At 43.4% G+C, this 18,353-nt stretch overlaps 1 protein-coding gene across 1 annotated transcript in view; it reads right to left on the bottom strand.

Annotated features, from left to right (window-relative positions):
* Positions 1–18,353, bottom strand: part of DNAH9 (dynein axonemal heavy chain 9) — a 213,293-nt gene that overhangs the window by 76,374 nt on the left and 118,566 nt on the right. Inside the window, exons 52-55 of the mRNA XM_074922361.1 lie at positions 7,998–8,186; positions 6,447–6,682; positions 4,138–4,260; positions 712–916 (exon numbers count right to left, since the gene is read on the bottom strand). Of these exons, the coding sequence (XP_074778462.1) occupies positions 712–916; positions 4,138–4,260; positions 6,447–6,682; positions 7,998–8,186 (753 nt within the window). The remainder of the gene's footprint in view (positions 1–711; positions 917–4,137; positions 4,261–6,446; positions 6,683–7,997; positions 8,187–18,353) is intronic.

The following is an 18,353-nucleotide window of genomic DNA, read 5'->3' as shown; positions in this document are numbered from 1 at the left end:
TAAATGCATCACTGAGGCTGCACAGCTTACATACTTTAGAAGCTCATTAAATGAAAAGATTATTACAAAACTGGCCTGGCCTGACTGAACATGTGCAGTAAATTTATTCCCACTCTTAGTAAATATTTAGTATTATATGTATTCATTACATTGTTAAATGTGCCATCAGAACACAGGATTTTCTTTTAAAAATTATCTTGAAACTGAAGCTGTTCTTATTAAAAGAGAAAGAGAGAACATTTTGGCCTGCTACAAACAAGTGGGAGGAAGAACCAGAACAGAAAAATTTCATTGCCAGCCTCACAATATTTACAATGGGAATCCTATACCATAAATGCCTAAAATTAAGTGAGACTAATCCTACCTCCAAAATTAAATCTGTGATGTCCAGCAAAGCTTGACATAATGAGAATTTAACTTTCTATTTCCAAGAGTAGTAGGAAAAGAAAGAGATTCTTATCCAAATTTTTGGAGAAAAAAAACAATTGAAATTCTAGTTTAAGCATTCAAAAAATACCAAGAAAACAAAAGACTGAAGAAAAAATTTCTAGGTTTTCGTCATTTAAGGTAAATCCCCTGATTTTATGATGAGTTCAGCAATCTCGAAGATGAAAAATTATGTTTTAAATTACAATAATAATTAATATTCTTATTAATGTTGTCATTATAACTATTTATACTTGCTTCCAGTGTAAAATCCCAGCTACTGACCTTAAGCTCTTCCAAATCAGGCCTCTCCATGTTGACCACAGCTGCAAGCAGCTGGTCCTCCAAGCCATCTCGCGTGACAGTGAAGTTGATGAGGGTGCACTGTGCCTGCAGCTCAGGTTGGAAATGAGGGTTTGCCAGCTTTGTGTGGAGGATGAGACGGAAAGCAGGGTTGAAGTCACACTCCTTGTCCCCGATCTTGATGTACCTAAAAATTAGAGCAAAAGGAGCATGAGCGCACATCTTTTCCAGGACACTTCACCCAAAGACAAATGGTGGTATCAGTCAATGGCATCTACCAGCATGGGACACTGCACTCTTCACACAGAAATCACTATTAAAGCAAAAAGCATTTAAAATTTGACATACCTGAATCACTTCTGATTCAGAATAAAAATCCCAGACAGTTGCCACGGAGTTTTGGATCTATTTGAGAAGGCTCAACATTTTCTAGCAGCAGGATGGCAAGTTCAACCATGAACCTCCTTGTTTTTTACAGAGGCTGTATTCTACCTCAAGTTGGAGTTATATGTAGGAAAAGCCCCTCATCACTGAAATTTTAACTAGCCACAGCTAAAATTGCCTGGTCTGTTGGCTCAGATCAGGCCAACTCTGTGGTCACACTGAGCTTGAGCAACGAAGTCAGGTTAGGAGAGTGGCTGGTTGCCATTCCTGGGAGGTAAAATCAACCCAGGAAAACCCAACCTTCTCCTGTTCTGTATTTCTGACATCACGTCTAAATCTTACAGAGACCTTAGGAATCAGTGTACTCTTATCTCAAGTTTAGCAGTGTCCATGGGTAGCAGAGACAAAGAGAAACTGTAAATGCCTTCAGGGATGCAGATGGACTGTTATGGGAACAGTGGTGTTATGCGGGAATTTGAATACACTTTCCAGCCAACCATCAGCTCACTAGGTGCCCTCTTGGCCACCTCACTTGCTTTTACAGCTGTGAAACTGAGGTAGAGAGAAATCCCACAGTACACACAGCTCACAGCAGCACCCAGAAACACTGCTGAGAAACCCAGCTCCAAAAAACCTTCTTGCTCTGGGACTACCAGGATCCACCTGGGGGGTTTGGGCTCATGTCTGGGAAACACAAAACCCACAGACTTGTTATTTGATTTATGACTTATTTTCCCTTTCTTAGGGAACATGTGATCTCACAGGCAGTTTTGAGAGCAGAGACATACAGTCACAAAAGGGGATGACTGAGTTTTTTACTGTAGAGGGGCTCAGGAGTCCCACAACCTCTGCTGTACCCCCATCTCTGCTTTCAAACGTTTCAATCCCCTTCACTGGGACCATCATTCACTCCAAAATGATCCTTCCCTTCCACCCTGCAGCTGAACCCACAATCAGCCACCCTTCTCATGATGTTTTCCCCTGCAAACTTTACAGACAGTTTGCCTATCCCAGCAGTTTGCATCATCCTAGGATATTTTAGGCAAGTAAGGAAATGATCCTCAAAGAACTTAAGGAATGTGAAAGGCAAAGCTTAACAGGCTTTCTGTTATTTACTGCACAAAGCCAAGAGCAGGACTGCACTGTGAGGCACTGTAGCAGGCACAGAGGTCAGCCCATGCTGGGCTCAGACGAGCAGCAAAGCTGTCGGCAGCAGAGACATTTAAAAGCCCGAGCAATGTGCATCCTTCTGAAGGCAGATGACTCCACTCTGGGAAAGGCAGCAAAACAACATCAAAAAAGTCCTTGAATCGGGTTCAGTGCTGATCATGAGTGTGGTAGGTTAACACCAGGTGCCCACCAAAGCTGCTCTATCACTCTCCTCCTCAGCTGGACAGGGGAGAGAAAATAAAACAATAGGCTAATGGGTAGAGATAAGAACAGAGGGATCATTCACCAGTTACCATCACTGGTAAACCAGACTTGACTTGGGGAAAAATCCATTTAATTTATTATCAGTAAAATAAAGTTAGATAATGAGATATAAAATCAAATCTCAAAACACCTTCCCCCCACCCCTCCCTTCTTCCCGAGCTTAACTTCGTTCCTGATTTCTCTACCTCTTCTCCCTGAGTGTCACAAGGGGGGCAAGAAATGGAGGTTGCAGTCAGTTCATCACCCGTTGTCTCTGCTGCTCCTTCCTCCTCAGGGGGAGGACTTCTCACACTCTTCCCCTGCTCCAGTGTGGGCTCCCTCCCACAGGAGACGGTCCTCCATTCACTTCTCCAAGGTCAGCCCTTCCCACAGCCTGCAGCTCTTCACAAACTGCTCCAGCATGAGTCCCTTCCACAGGGTGCAGTCCCTCAAGAACAGACTGCTCCAGCGTGGGTCCCCCACAGCATCACAAGTCCTGCCAGAAAACCTGCTCCAACTTGGGCTCTTCCCCCTCCACAGATCCTGCCAGGAGCCTGCTCCAGCGCAGGTTCTCCATGTTGTCACAGCCTCCTTCGGGCATCCCCCTGCTCTGCTGTGGGGTCCTCTCCGGGCTGCAGGTGGAGATCTGCTTCCCTGTTAACCTCCATGGGCTGCAGGACACAGCTGCCTCACCACGGGCTGCCCCACGGGCTGCAGGGGAACCTCTGCTCCAGCACCTGGAGCATCTCCTCTCCCTCCTTCTTCTTTGATCTTGGTGTCTGCAGAGTTGTTTCTCAAATATTCTCACTCCTCTCTTTGGCTACCTTTGTCCAGTTGCACAGCTTTTTCCCCTTCTTAAATACATGATCCCAGAGGCACTACCACTGCTGCCGATGGGCTCAGCCTTGCCCAGCAGCAGGTCCATCATTGGCTCTACTGGACATAGTTGAAACTTCAAGCAGCTTCTCACAGAAGCCACCCCTGCAGCCTCCCTGTTACCAAAACCTTGGCACACAAACCTAATCCCATAAGGTTTTATTTTTTGCCATTATTTGAGCATACACTAAAAATATGCTTATTTCACTTTACATGCAGAAAGAAGGAAAAAGTGCACTCCCTTGCTGCCCCTTTCACTGACCTCCTCTCAGCTGGAGGCTGACCAGCAGCTGCCATGAAGAACTTGACCTCGTTAAGAAACACTTATATATTCTTAATGCTTAAACCTGTAGCTGTATTCATAAGCAGTGCATAGTGTTTGTTAAAATTCAAGGTTACTTTTTCTTCAGAATGGCAATACCTATTTTGGTAATAATTCAGTGTCAGGATGGCCAATTACAGACACCAAGGTCACTATACAAAAGGAGGATTACAGGTCTCTCTTTTACATGAGGTTTGAATGATACTGTCCAACAAAATGAAAAATCTAGGTTTATTTCAAAGCCATCCTATGACTGAATTACCTGTGATTGCCTGATTCAAAATGCCCCCACTTCTGAAGGCAGCATATTAGCGTTGCTGCATATGAACACCCACAATTTGAGGTCAAGAATAGAAAGCACCACAGCACAAAGAACCCATTCACACATGGCATTAAACCTCCCCAAAACTCACCTTCCTTTCTTGATTGTCTCTCGCCCCAGCAACGGCCCCAAAACAGGATCCACAGATTCCTCCAGGTTTTCAATCAAAACCAGTTCTCCTGCAGCCAGGGCTCGTTCTATAGTGTCCAAATACCTGTGGGAAACAGCATTTTTACCTGCCACAGCAAGGCTGGATGTGTGCTTTGCAGTAAGGAAGATGCAAGGGGACAGAGGGGGGCTCCACACAGTGATGGCAGCTACATACACATGACAGCAGTTGCAAGAGAGAAAGAGGGGTAAGATGGTGCCAACATATGGCACAGAAAGCTGCACTGGCAGACTCTTGGCTGTCCAACAGAGAAACAGACCTCCCAAAGTCAAGGAATAATAACTGTGTCTTCTTTCTTGATAAAAGGGCATGGACATCAGTGAATAAAGATGGGACAATTTGGAGTTATTTTTAGCAAATACTTTGTTTCCCCCAGAAGCCACTGGTGCAGTTAATCTTGCATAAAAGCAAGGATGAAGAGCAGGTTTCATCTCCCTTTTGCCCAGGGTTTAGGGTCATGTTTAAGACAGCTTCCTTCCTCACGAGGGAACTGGACCCCTCTGCCCAGTGCCTAACTGTGAAACAGAGATGGCTCTGCATTGGGATACTTTGTATTGGGAAGGGCAAGGTCAAGTGCTTGTGCTCTCTCCTTCGGGACTGGTCTGCACTTCACACAACTTACTTCTCTGCAAAGAGGAGAGCAGGGCCTTGGGCAGGTGGTGAGGATGCTCCAGGCCCCCTTACACCATCACTGTTGCACTGAATCACTCCAACTAAATCCACTGGCTAAAAGGTTCCTCATCTAAGCTAGAAAGTTTGGGACCTCAAGAGGTGATAGAAAGATCTAAGACAAGAAGTTCAGAGTGACCTTTAGGCCTGACCTGTGAAGTAATTATGTTGACACAATGCATACCCTATCCTTGATCAGCAGCACCCATTTTTCTGAGACCAGGAATATTTTATATGAAGAAACAGTCAGAGAGAATGGCAGCAGCTGACCCAAAGCTGCTCAAATGGCCCTTTCCTGAAGGAGAGAAGGGCATGTGTTTACACCTCTTAAAGCAGTTGAAAGCAAAGAAGCGCCATTCCCCAGATGATGAAACACTCCCGTATTTACTGTAATAGGGCAGTGAATGATGCTTTTAGCCAATGGCCTGAGACATCACAGCAACACACTAAACTCCCCTCTTAGAGTACCTGGCAGCCTGGTGTGTGGCCAGGGAGGGAGGGGAAAAAGAGATGTTGTGTTTGCACAGCAAGCAGCAATGGCAGCGTACAAACGCTACAGGGTCTGTTCCTCTTGTTCAACCATGGAGTTCTATATTTAGGTGTCTCCTCTGGGATCCTTACTCTTCCACAGACTGCTTTGAATAACTGCAAGGCATGGTGGCCAGGTTGGCCACGGAACAGAAATTTGCTCTAATGGAAAATGACCTGTATTTTCATCACACACAAGATCAAATCTACTAATTTCTTGCTATTTTCTGTGAGGAAAATTGAGGAGTTGCCAACAAAACAACTTAGGCAACCCCAAGACATCTCCAAATCTACATGAATTATAATCACCAAGCTTGGGTCACTCATCTGTTGCCAATACTTTGCTCTGTATTAAAAAACCCAATAATCTCAGTGCTCATAATCAAGCAGGGATTTGATTCGGTGTCTGCTCTATCCCAGCTGGGACTCCTCAGTAGAGAGTAGAAATAGGTGCAAACTGAGACATCAGAAGACTGGTCTGTGCGCTGACCAGAGAGAAGAGCCTGGAGCAGAAAAGCCTTCCCATAAAAGATTTAGCCAGATCAATGCTGGGGTGCTGCAATGAGAACCTCCTAGTTGGTGCTAGTGTGGGAGCAGAGTTAGCCCAACTGGTCTTCAGCACCTGGTAACCCTCATAACAGCTTCACCCTCCATGCCCAGGCCCTCTCTCTTCTTCCAAGATGTAGGAAGCCCTACTCACCCTCCTGGGTGAAACCGAGTCAGGACACGACACAGAAGATGAGCCTGATGGAAGATGCCATAGTCCTACACGTAGCCTCCAGCACATAGCACTCTCCAGTCTCAGTTTCAGAGAAGTTTCTATGGTAACTGAGACAAGCACTAAATAGACCCTCTATTTAATGAGAAATCTCTATCATTTTGGTAATGAATAAGCAGCTAATGTTCAAATACATTTGAGGGTTTTCCTCAATGTAATTGGCTCAGATGGTTGCAGTTAAATATACGTTGCTCATCAAGTATGACAGACAGATAACCATTAAAGGGTATTATTATGTGATAAGGCTGATGCTTACCCCTTCTGCCCAATTCGGATCACTTGGAGGTCTTCACCATACTTTGTTTTAATCCATTTGATACCCTGCAGCTGGGGATCCACCATGAGGGGCCAGCGCTCACAGCTGGTGAGAATGGTGGCATTTTCAGTAGACATCCGATCAGCTGGCAGGCCCTCATTCTGCCAAGCTGCCACATCAGCATCGTCTGTCAGCATGGTCAGAGGATCGAGGGATGGAGTTACAGGGATTGGCACCTGGGAGGAAAGGAGAAATGCTTCCTAGCGTGCCAGCAGTGAGTGCAACTTAAAGCATATTCCAGAGATAAGCAAAGAAAAAACTTCAAGAAAAGTTAGTTTAATTAAAAACTGGTGCCATATTTATCAGTAACTTCCCATCCTACAGGATAGTTTTGATCTAGCATTGTTTCCCAATCCTGTCGTGAATGAACACAAATTATGCAAGCAACCCGAAGATTTTTGCCTGCAGAGCACTAAACACCCCAAAGGGCCACAGCCCAGCCAGGCAGGCTCAGATCACACTCTGCTGCGTACAAGCTCTCTGAGATGACAGCTTGGAAGAATATAATTAACACCCTCATAAGCCTGCTGTTGTGTTGCAAAACAGCATTAGCAGTTCCAGAAACACTTCTCCGACACGGAAGGCCATTTCTGGTTGTGACAATCAGAAAGTTATCTGTGCCAGTTATCTGAGCAGAATAGGCCTTTAATTTCCCATTAGAAATACAGGCACTTCCTTGAAATTTCTAAGCAGAGTCAGGACATTTTTGGAACAATATTGCATTTCTTAACTAAATTTTTGGCTTTGTATTAAGAAATGCAGAGTGAAGTTTTTGCTCTCTCATCCTAAGGAACAAATCAGTTTTTTAATTTGGGCATCACTGTCCCATTGTGACTTTATTTAAAAGCTTCTTGGCACTTCACCAGTAACTGGCACCACATCCAGTTACTGTACTGATGTGCAAAATTCAGTGCTGCAGGAGACTGAGCACTTCCATTTACTGATGTACAAGAGGACCTGTTAAAAATTAGTGGACTATTAAACAAGTTGGAAGCATAACAGTCTCCATCTGGTCCAAACAGCAAGACATAGGTAAAACCAGCTGAGAGACATGGCAAGCATGAACAGAGTTTGTGTCCAGCATGAAGAACCATCTGGAGTTTTTCCAAGCCTACTAGAGAGCTGGCAGTGAGCTCTGCCTGCTCTGAGCAATTCCTTATCCATACTACCTCCGTCCTTCTAGGCCATCCCTGACACCTGGTTAAAACTGCCCAGCATTGGTACTGGGCTCCATGTTTGGGTTGTTGCATCAGGGTTTTTTTCTCTGTACATGGAGGAATGGGGTCACTTGCATGGAGCAAGGACACCACTACATCTTCCTCAGAGAGGAGTAAATCAAGTATGTCTACATCATGCTCCTCGACCCAATTTGGTGGAGATACAGGGATGCCCCTCATTTGGGGGATCCCCTCACTTAGGGGATCTCCTGTGGACATCAGAATTTAATGTTAATTCCAGTAACAACAGCTTCTCAGAGAAATCAGGGCTTACTTCTAGTTGCTGCAAATACGGCTTCCAGATTCCATCCAGGAGGTCTTGACGGTATTTCTTGGTGAAGTAGCCCAGGTAGGAGACGAAGGCTGTAATCAGCAAGATATCTCCACACAAGGTGCTCTGTTGCTGTTTGAAGTCCTTCACAGCTTCAGCCCATCGCATGTTCTCAGAGGTGAGTCCTCCAACCTGCAATTTCCCGTCAAACTGATCATTACAGTGGTTCTTTAAGTAATACCTCAGGATCTGGCCGTGTGCATACCTTGTTGCTGGAGTCACATTTGCTAAAGTTTAAAACCTGGGCATGGAAATATTCAGCACAAGCAAAATTAGCGACTTTGCTAACTCACCTGTGCCATTCAGTGAAAGGTTGGTACTGCAGTCAAATCTCAGCTATCTGCCCCACAACTCCTCTAAAATCATCAAGGGAGAACACATCACTTTCCCAGAAGAAATTCAGGTAAAGATATCTGCATAAGGATTTCTGAGGCAGCCTCATCAGTTGTTAATTGCCTAAATGCCACAGATTCGTATCTTGTTATGCCCTCTCACACAGAGGACTCCTCTCCAACAGCCAGAACCTTCAGCTATTTCACACAATTTATTATTACATCAGGTAGATGGGATTTTGCACAAACAGTTTAACTGAGGGCTTATCAGCTTTGAAGAGGATACAGCATCCCCTTGTAAAATAAGATATCTCTACATGCATGAACAACTTATTTGACCATTGGTATTTTTCAGGGTGCCACTGGTCCCTCATTCCTGAAGTCTTGTGATTATAAGTTATCCTGACACCCCCACATCCCCCCCCTTTTTTAAAAAAAAATAAAGGAAAAAACGTTAGCCCTATTAACTGAGAAACACAGCTTGGAAACATGAATGGAATGCATCCTTCAGGTTCACAAGCCAGTAAAAGCCAAAATGGTTATAAGTTGGCCTCATGGACTTGAGATCAAGAATGCCAAATTTTATGGGCAAATCACAATCACTCTCCTGCTCTGAAAAGACCCATGTAATGTACAGATCCTCTCTACTCACAGGCCTCTGTTACCAGGGCTGACCAGCACTTTCTATTTTTCTTCTTCAGTGTACAGCCTGCCTGAGCTAAGGGTTATTTCTCATCCTTCTCATTTCTATTAAAAATTCCTCTATATCCTTCTCTTTTGCAAACCTCCCCAAAGGGGTGCTACAAACGTGACTACTAAGACACCATCTCCTTCTTCCAGGTCACTGTTAAAAAGGACCTGCTCTGACACAAATCCCTATGATAAGCCTTAGGAACACCTTGAATAACCCTAAACTGGATTATTTTGCTATATTAAACTGACATGCAGAATGCAGGTCCTCAGGATGGGAAGGTACCACCTTCAGATCCTCACTGAGTTCCACCCTCACACATTCCAACTTGACCAAGTCCTATTTCTAGCAGAATCTTGCTACCTTCTGAGGGTTAGGAGCCACCTTCTGTTTTCCAACACAATTTTACTCCTTGCCAGTTAATATCATCAGTTCTCATGCAGACACTGTCCTCCAGCTCAAACAGCTCTCCTTTCACCCTCATGGGTACCTCTGAAATGAGGAGCTAGGAAATTAAAATAGGATATAGAAATTAGGCACTCCAGAAATGAAGGTATAACTTAGTTTAGAGATAAAGATGGAAGAATTAGAGATCAGGCTATGGACTAGAGGTCTATTAGTTAAAAGATAACTAAGATTAAAATAGGATAATAGATCATAGTTGACGGGCCAGAGAGCAGAACAATATGGAAACCTTGATTAATAGAAGCTGTGAGGGAACACTTCCTGGTGGAATAGGAAGACAGCCCTAAAAACTGGTCAAAACCAACCCTATGGTCTGGCCTGAGTCCAGGAGGCTACAGAGCCTGCGCAAGAAACCGAGGTAAAAAGTTCAACAGTGAGGAAGAGGAGCTACTTCATCTCTGCGACCCCAGCCCACGACCACTGGGACACACTGCCACAGATGCAACTAGGAGGAGACTGGGGCGGAACATACGAAAAAGACTTTCAAGCTCATTATAATATGAAGCGGGGATAGGTCATGCATATGTATAGGTGCATTATGAATATGTGATGCTTTCTAGCATAAAGCCAAGACAAGGTGCCACGAGAGGTGCATACATTTGTGGTGGAATGATCCCCCGTGTGCCTCAGCGCTGAATAAACATACCGACTTTATAACCTTAGGGGTTGTGGAGTCGTGTTTCTGCAAGTCAACCTCCAGATGCTTTTATAAACAGCCAGTATTTTCCAGGGAATGTGCTCCGCTTTGCTAAGCAAAAGGAGTTGATCTAGTTCACTTCTGAAATACACAACCACAGGAAGAGCTCTACCAGGCCAGACCCAAGGTCCACCTCCTTCAACATCTTGTCTGCTGACAGCAACCCTTAGCAGATGATTTGGGACGACTATGAAAATAAGCACCTGGTAATAGTTCCTGACATAATTTCCCAGCTACTCACAACTGGAGTTTTAAGGACCTTCTGAAACAGAACTTATATTTTTATGCTTAGTAGCCACTGATTATTTTTTACTGAAATAATTAGGTTGACTGAACCTAAGCTGCCATGGATACTAACCAACCTTTTGACATCTACAGCACTCCGTAGCCAGGAGATACACAGTTTAGCTACGTTTTCTGTAAAAAAAGTACATCCTTTGATGTGCTGCCTGAATTTTTCCATTTATAAAACCTGTTTGCACAGTGCAAATACAGCGAATAATCATGCTTGCAACATACCACTCAGGATTTCAAGCCCTTGACACCCCTTCTGCTGTCTCCTGTTTAGGTTGAAGAGCTTTAGCCTATCAGTAATTCCTCACACAGAAGCAGCATTTTGATCGTCATTGCAATCTTTATCTTTACCAAATGACGTAATTTTTATCATCCCTTTTTTTTCTTTTTTTGTAACCTTCTCTGCACTATTTCCCATTCTACTACATCCTTTGAGGTAGAGCAGAGTGGGTGGAGGTACAGCTGCACATTCAAGACTTATTTAGAATGTATTTATATAGTGAGATTGTGATATTTCTCTGCTTTGTTCTCTCTTCTTTTCCTAATAAACGCTAACATTCCGTTTTGGCTTGGGTTTGGGTTTTTTTTTTTTGCCTCTGGGAGCACAGAGCTCACATACTCCCAGAACTCTTAACTCTATCATTCTATTCCTGAATGATAATAACTAGCTCAGCTTCACTTACAGGGCATGTAAAATAAAAACTGTTTTTTCCAATACACATTACTTTACATTTATCTAGCTGGCATTTCATACTTAGATTGCTTGGCATTATTTTTACAAAAATACCTCTGATGGCCTTTCTGCCTTGACAAATCTGCTCCTTTAAACTAGTGAAAACTGCCTTTTGGGCAGTCTGACTCCTTTCAGGAGGAGAAAGAATGGACACAGGTTTTCTTTGCCCCATTCAACCTCAGAGCTGTTCGAGTTAAGATACTCTTTCGAGAATGTGTATCACCATCCTCCTCACAAATCTGCAGAGGAGGTTTCCCCAGTGCCCTTTGCTGATCTCAGCACATGCCACCATTCCCTTAGCCTTGCTAGAAAGCCTTCTCTTGATATGAGTAGGATCACATCTGCTTTTACTGGGGCTACGTGACATGAAGGGCAAAGCCTGAACAAATAGATTCAAGTGGTCCTCACTGGTTGCTGGCAATGTGCTCCTGGTTCAGAGATAAACAATCTGTTATAAATCCAGTTACACATTTGATCTTGTATCGCTGAATTTCATCCCATCCCTCTGATTCCCATAGCCAGACCATTCAGTTATTTCAACTACAGTCATGCTTCCTCTTCATCTGTGGGAATTCCCATTTTTATGTTCTCAGTCTTATAGGTCTGTTTTATCATGTATACCCACATTTGTCAAATTGAAGCATATGAAGGCTAGAAAATATCAGATAGCAGGCAGCATGGGATATACCTGCCCTGTTCCTTCTCTGCTCTGGACATTTGCTGGAGTCCAGAGAGACCCTGGTGTCAGCCCACATATCTGGTCTTACGTAATCCTACTTGTTGAAAAAGAAGCAAAGCACTACTTTTAAGTTATGGTTACTTTCAAGGATCATACCTAAATTATCCCTAATCTCAACTCCAGTAACAGTGCAAGTCCACTTCCTCCATCTTATCTTTGTAGTTTTTATAAATGAAGCACCTATAGGTCTTCCCTCCAGCCTCCTTTAGGTAAATTCTCATACTATTCCCATAGCCTCTAAGACCAATAAGTCTTCATTGACCTGATTTTCCTAATACTTGTAGGGTGTCTACATGCTCCTAATTAATTTATTGAGGTTATTTTTTATCTACTTATGTCCTAGGAGTCTTTACTTCTCCCTTGCTTGGGTCACACACTACTGCCAGTTTTAGTATCTTAAAGAAATCCCAGGTGTCTTCCACCTCAGATCCTAGAAGTCATTGAAATTATTTTTATTTAATTTAGCAAGTAGTAAATTAAAAGCCATCTCATTTGATGACTTTTAGCTCTTTGATAATGAAGGATAGTGAACAACCATCCCCTATTCACCTTCTGCATAACTTTCATGATTTTATAGGCTTCTGTCATATCCATCTGCCTTACTCAGGCTCTTTTCCAAAATGAAAAGTCTTAATCTATCTCCCCTCTTCCCATATGGAAGCAGTTATACACTTTGTTGTAGTTTTCCCAGGTTGCCTACAGTCTTCTGAGATGGGGTAGCCCAACTGTGTTCAGCATGCAAGATGTAGGCACTGATAGGCCTGATACAATAATTGTTTAACTTGTGCTTCCTGATTTTTTTCCTACCAATTACTAACTAATATACAATTTGCCTTTCTTCCTCCAGTTGAGTACCACACTGCTCTTTCTGAGAACTCTCTGTAATGACTCCAATAGCTCTTTTGTGAGTGATAATAGTGCAATTAGGACCTATCAATGTAAATGCATGATTACAATTCATTTTCCCTGCATGCATTATTTTCATTTGTCATCACTAAATTTCATCTGCCACATTAGCACATATCCACTCACAAGTACCACCCATCAGCCATTCTCCCCTTTTTGGTGCATGGATACCTAGATATTCCCTGCTCCCTGACCCTTGGACCCTGGATTATCTTCCCTAGGTCATCTTAAGTTCACAAGATGCCAAACTAATATTAAGGCACTGTATAAGTTAGGCTTGCTTTCATCCCCCCTGGTTCACTTTTCAATCTAAAGCAACACTGTCTGTTAGGTGCATTCTTCATTCAGCCTCAAATGTGTTTATTTCAAAGTCTGGGAACTTTTTCTGCCCATAGTCACATAGGTGACACGTCTTGCATGTCAAATAAATTGCACATCAGTAAGGGCTGTCAGGATCTATTCCTAGATCAAAGCCAGAGATAACACAGGGGATGGTGTGCATTGCACAGCAGTAAGTTCGGATGCAAGCAGTTCCTTACAAACAATGCAAAAGTGATCCATCTTTGACAGCAGTAGTAGCAAGCTGTGTGCTTTCTAACCATGCCTTTAAAAACAGCTACTGGATCTGGCACTGACATAACTTGTTCTTGTCTGCATTTACAGCTGACTGTGTTCAGTGCTCCCTCAGTTATGATGCCTGCTAGCAGCTCCTTACCACAGCAGCTCTGTCCTCTAACCAGCCAAGATGAACAGTGCTTCAAGGAACCCAACAGAGTCTCAATTCAGGATGTTCCCAGGCAATGGGGTGGGGAGATGTAACCAACATGGCCTGGGATGCAATGTCCCTGTTCCTCCAGTATTTTTCTCCATCTTATGGCAAACATGATAAGATTTCACCTAACTAAATAAAAACTCCTCTAAGTGAATGGATTCTCTATTAAATCATAATACACATGCTGCAGCTCATATCCCAGCTGCAGAGACAGCGGATTTCCCAGGGACTAAGTGCTTCTCTCTTCTTCTCTCAGCAAGTTGCATTGAACTGTAATAATTTTCATCACCAGAAGTAACCCTGGCCTTGCCCAGACTTTTAAATCATCTCCGATCCTAATCATTTCCACTGTTTTCCATATGATCCACAGTAAACAGAGACCCCTGGTAATTGTGCATCACTGTGTGCTGTAGCACCTGGGCAGAATAAGAAGCCAGAGTTACCCTTCTCTCTTTTTAACTGGGCTGGCAAGAGCCATGTCTTTCCCCATTAAAGCTCCAAACAGGAGCCCAAGAGGGTGTTCATTCGGTGATTTCAGTTCCAGACACACGTTTGAACCAACAACCTGTGCTCATCTCTCATGTGAAATGAGAGACAGAGATTCTGGGTTTAGTCTGGATGGCATCCTGGCTTGTGTCAGCACTAGCGTGGCCAGCAGGGACAGGGAAGGGATCTGACCCCTGCACTCGGCACTGGTGAGGCCGCCCCTCGATGAGTGGGTTCAGTTTTGGGCCCCTCACCCCAAAAAGGCCACTGAATGACTCAAGCGTGGCCAGAGAAGGGCAACGGAGCTGGGGCAGGGTCTGGAGCACAGGTCTGCTGGGGAGCGGCTGGGGGAACTGGGGGTGTTTAGTCTGGAGGAGGCTGAGTGGAGACCTCCTGGCCCTCTGCAACTCCCTGCCAGGAGGGGGCAGAGAGGGGGGATGAGTCTCTGGAGCCAAGTAATAAGCGATAGAACAAGAGGTAATGGCCTAGACTAGATGTCAGGAAGTATTTCTTTGCAGCAGGGGCTGTTGGGCGTTGGAATGGGCTGCCCAGGGCAGGGGGCAGTCCCCATCCCTGGAGGGGTTGAAGAGTCGGGTTGACCCAGCGCTGAGGGGTCTGGTGTAGTTGGGAACTGTCAGTGTTAGATTAACAGTTGGACTAGATGATCTTCAAGGTCCTTTCCAACCTAGATGATTTTGTGATTTTGCCCATCAGTGGCTAATACTGCCTGCAGGTCCTGAGGTTTAATTCACTCCAGGAGCAGGACAGCACATACCTGCAGTTGTCTGTGCAATGTGTTTTTGGCTGCATTGCAAAAAAATTCCATATAAGTGAGGAGTTGGAGCCCTCACTGTGGCAGCAAGAGATTAAACACTTCCAGCAAACTAATCACCACTTCAAGCCTCAGGCTGGAACGCTGAAGGTGACAGTCCCTCCATCTACGCTCGGGCCCCAAGACAACAGCCATGGTGGGTCTCTGTGGGAAGCTGTCCAGATGGCTCACGCACTACTAAGGAGGCTGCTATGTCTTTCCATCTTTTCCAAGTGTTTTTTCTGGCACATTCGGGTGAAGTTAAGAGGGCTGGGAGTGAAGGAGCAGTGGAAAGATAATTTATGAGCCTATTTGCAGCATGAGGAGAGCTCCAATCATTACTCAAATCTCTCTCCAAGCCTTTGCATTTGGAGACGTGGCAACAGTAGGCACTAAACAGAACAGATATCTGGTTTTTTTCCCTTGTTTACTGTTGAACTCTTTTTTTAGACAGCACATTGTTTGGAGCAACAGGAGACTTCCAATGGTGTTTTTTTGTTTGTGTGTACATGTGTATATTCATCTCCCAGCAAGTTATAGACAAAAACAGAATGCAAACAATCCTAATCCATCCTTCTTTGCTTTATAAAAGCCCAGGGTTGACAAGCTCTCAGTCTCTTATCTGTTATCAACTCTTGTTACTATCAGGCTGAAAAATTTACCCAGCACAAGTGCAGCAGATGATGTTTACCAGCTATAGATCAATAAAAACATGCAGCTTTTTTCTAGCAGAATCTAGGGCATTGCCCAGCACTCATCTTCCTCACCATTGCAAAGACTCTGCAAGTCACATGATGCTTCAGTTTTGTGTGATCTTACATGCAGTAATAGAGATTTGCTTCCACCTGGCTCTGCTTTTTCACTAATGATGAAAGGAAGGGTGTTTCAGCCTGGGATCAAGCATGTCCTGGCAGCAGCCGGTGGGGTAGAAGATGACAACATCGGCAGACTATGGAGAAAACAGTGTTTAGCCTGTCTCATCTATGCAGACAGACAGATGCAGATTGGAGAAGCTCTCCATGCTTTCAAACACAGAACAAAAAATGTTTTCCAGCCTCGATGGGCGTCACCTCCCCACAAACACGGGAGGACAGGACCAATCATGGTCCTTGCCATGGCACTGCACCATACTTGAGCAGATGTCCAAATTCAATCTAAATTAAAATGTCTTATAAACCTCAGCAACAACAGGTAGGGCTGAACAGCAGCAATTGTATTCAAAGTAGAAAGCCTATACCCGAGTGATGTCCTTTATCTGCCCCCAAAAAATCAAACCACCCTCCTCCATCCAATTCTCTTGATGAACAGAAAGGATGCATTAGCGTGCAGCCTGATATCATTTACCCATTTCAGTTTGTTTCAGACTTGAAACCATCACCTAAACATTCTCATTTTAAGTATATATAAGAGACTGAAATAACTACAGGATTAGCCAATGTCACCCACTGGTGACTGGGCAGAGCCACACATGGTTTCTCTCATTCACACAACACGAAATAAGAGCAGGGTGGGAAAAGCAGTTTGTGTATCACCACTTCCTAATTGCTTTCATGGTTTCAAGATTTCAGAGTTTGTTCTCCTGAAGCGTGGACAGGGAACCTTTTGTTTTCAAAACTGGTCACTAGTGCATCCCAAGAATTTCAAGAGGAAAGAAACAGGGAGGCTTTGAAGCCAAAACAGCTAAACGGCTATACAAAATAAATCATCAGGACTGTGCCTAAACAATTAAAAAAATGCTAAGGTATTTAATAGTTAAGGATATAGTCCAGCACCGGTAAAGCACATGAACAAGCACTATGTTTAAACAGGTGCTGGCCCTGAGTCTCTGAACAGTCCCAGTTAATGAGGAAGGTAAAGAACATGCTTTTATATATATATATATATATATATATATATATGCTTATATACAAGCAAATATATTCCTGTTGTTTCACTGAGATTATACTGCCTGTGACAAAAAAATCAGTGCTATCAGACCACAGACTAATGCATACATCATCACAAAAACTGCAACTGCAACCAAAAGAAGTTTTTCTAAAATTTGATTCCTATGCCTTATCTTGATTTCAGAATCAAAATACTTTCTTTTAAAGGAAATTATTAAACACACATCAAAAGTGACAACCTATATTGTTAAAGCATTTGTTCGTTTTGTTTTACAAGGACAACTTTGCTAGTATAGCTAAGCCAAAAAAACTCCCCAAAAATCCATAATTTTTCCTTATCACAATATCACAGTTGTACCTGAATGAAGATTCACATTTTAAACCAAGAACTCACATGCTAAGCGTGCACCTTTAAGAAATCTTGTTCTGTTTCTTACAGTGGTACTAATTGAGGGGAAATTAAGTTGTATCCAGTGTAACACATACACTTACACACACATATATTTATATTAAAAGAATTGAAAACATAATTTCTATGTTTCTTTTTTATTAAACATTTTCTTCTCATATTTTGTGTTTGCTGACTCCTGCCACAATCTACCTCCACATCACATGTTAAATAGGATTTTGTTAGGCTGTGGAAAGAGGGGGAAATACTCATCCTGCAAAATCTCAGCTAGAAACATAAATGGTTCTTTCAAATGAAAAAGCTACTTTCCTGTCTTAATTAAAGGTTTTGGAAGTATTCAGTGAGATTTAACCTGAAGAACATGAAAGCAAAAAACTCCTTTGGTGGTTGCATCAGAGAGATCTAAATAGGAAGAGATTTATCTGCTGTTTCTCTTTGACCCCTTATATATGAGTATATCACAGTCCTGCAAAGAACCTGCCTGTGCTACAGCAGTGCTGTGCTCTGTTTTCCAAAGGAGGTATGCGGAGATTGAAGACAAAAGTTTTTTTAGATGTTTCCCAGTACCTGAGCATGCAGCAGGTGAACTGTGCAGCTCTTGGGAGCTCCTCAATATCCCACTAAATGCAGCCTCTTTCACATGCCCATGAAAACCCACCTGAAATCTAGACAGCTCTAAAAATCCAGGCTAAAGCAATTTACTGAAGGTCACCTAGGAAGGTTTGAGAGTAGGAAATGGAGAAAAATGGAGAACTGAGCACAACTCTCCACATCCCAAGCAAAAAGCTTAAACATTTGGCTATCTTCCTCTTCTCTATCTATATTGGGATAGATACAAATACATACTTTACATATAAAATACAGGCCATGAGTGAGCAAAACAAGCAGAGAAACTTACATCCAGCATCACTTCTAGAAACACCTTTGTATGGGGCTGTGCCACCAGCCCCACCAGAAGAAGCAGCTTTAACAAGACAGAGGCCAAACTCCCTGAATATGTGCAGACTGGGCAGGACTCTCTCCTGGAGGTACAGGTGCAGCCTCTTGGGAGAGCGAGTGGTTTGAACACATCTCTGCT

The sequence above is a fragment of the Athene noctua genome, chromosome 18, assembly GCF_965140245.1.
Source record: "Athene noctua chromosome 18, bAthNoc1.hap1.1, whole genome shotgun sequence".
Lineage (NCBI taxonomy): Eukaryota > Metazoa > Chordata > Aves > Strigiformes > Strigidae > Athene > Athene noctua.
The sequence above is the reverse complement of the archived record's forward strand: the minus strand, read 5'-3'. Positions and strand labels throughout refer to the sequence as shown.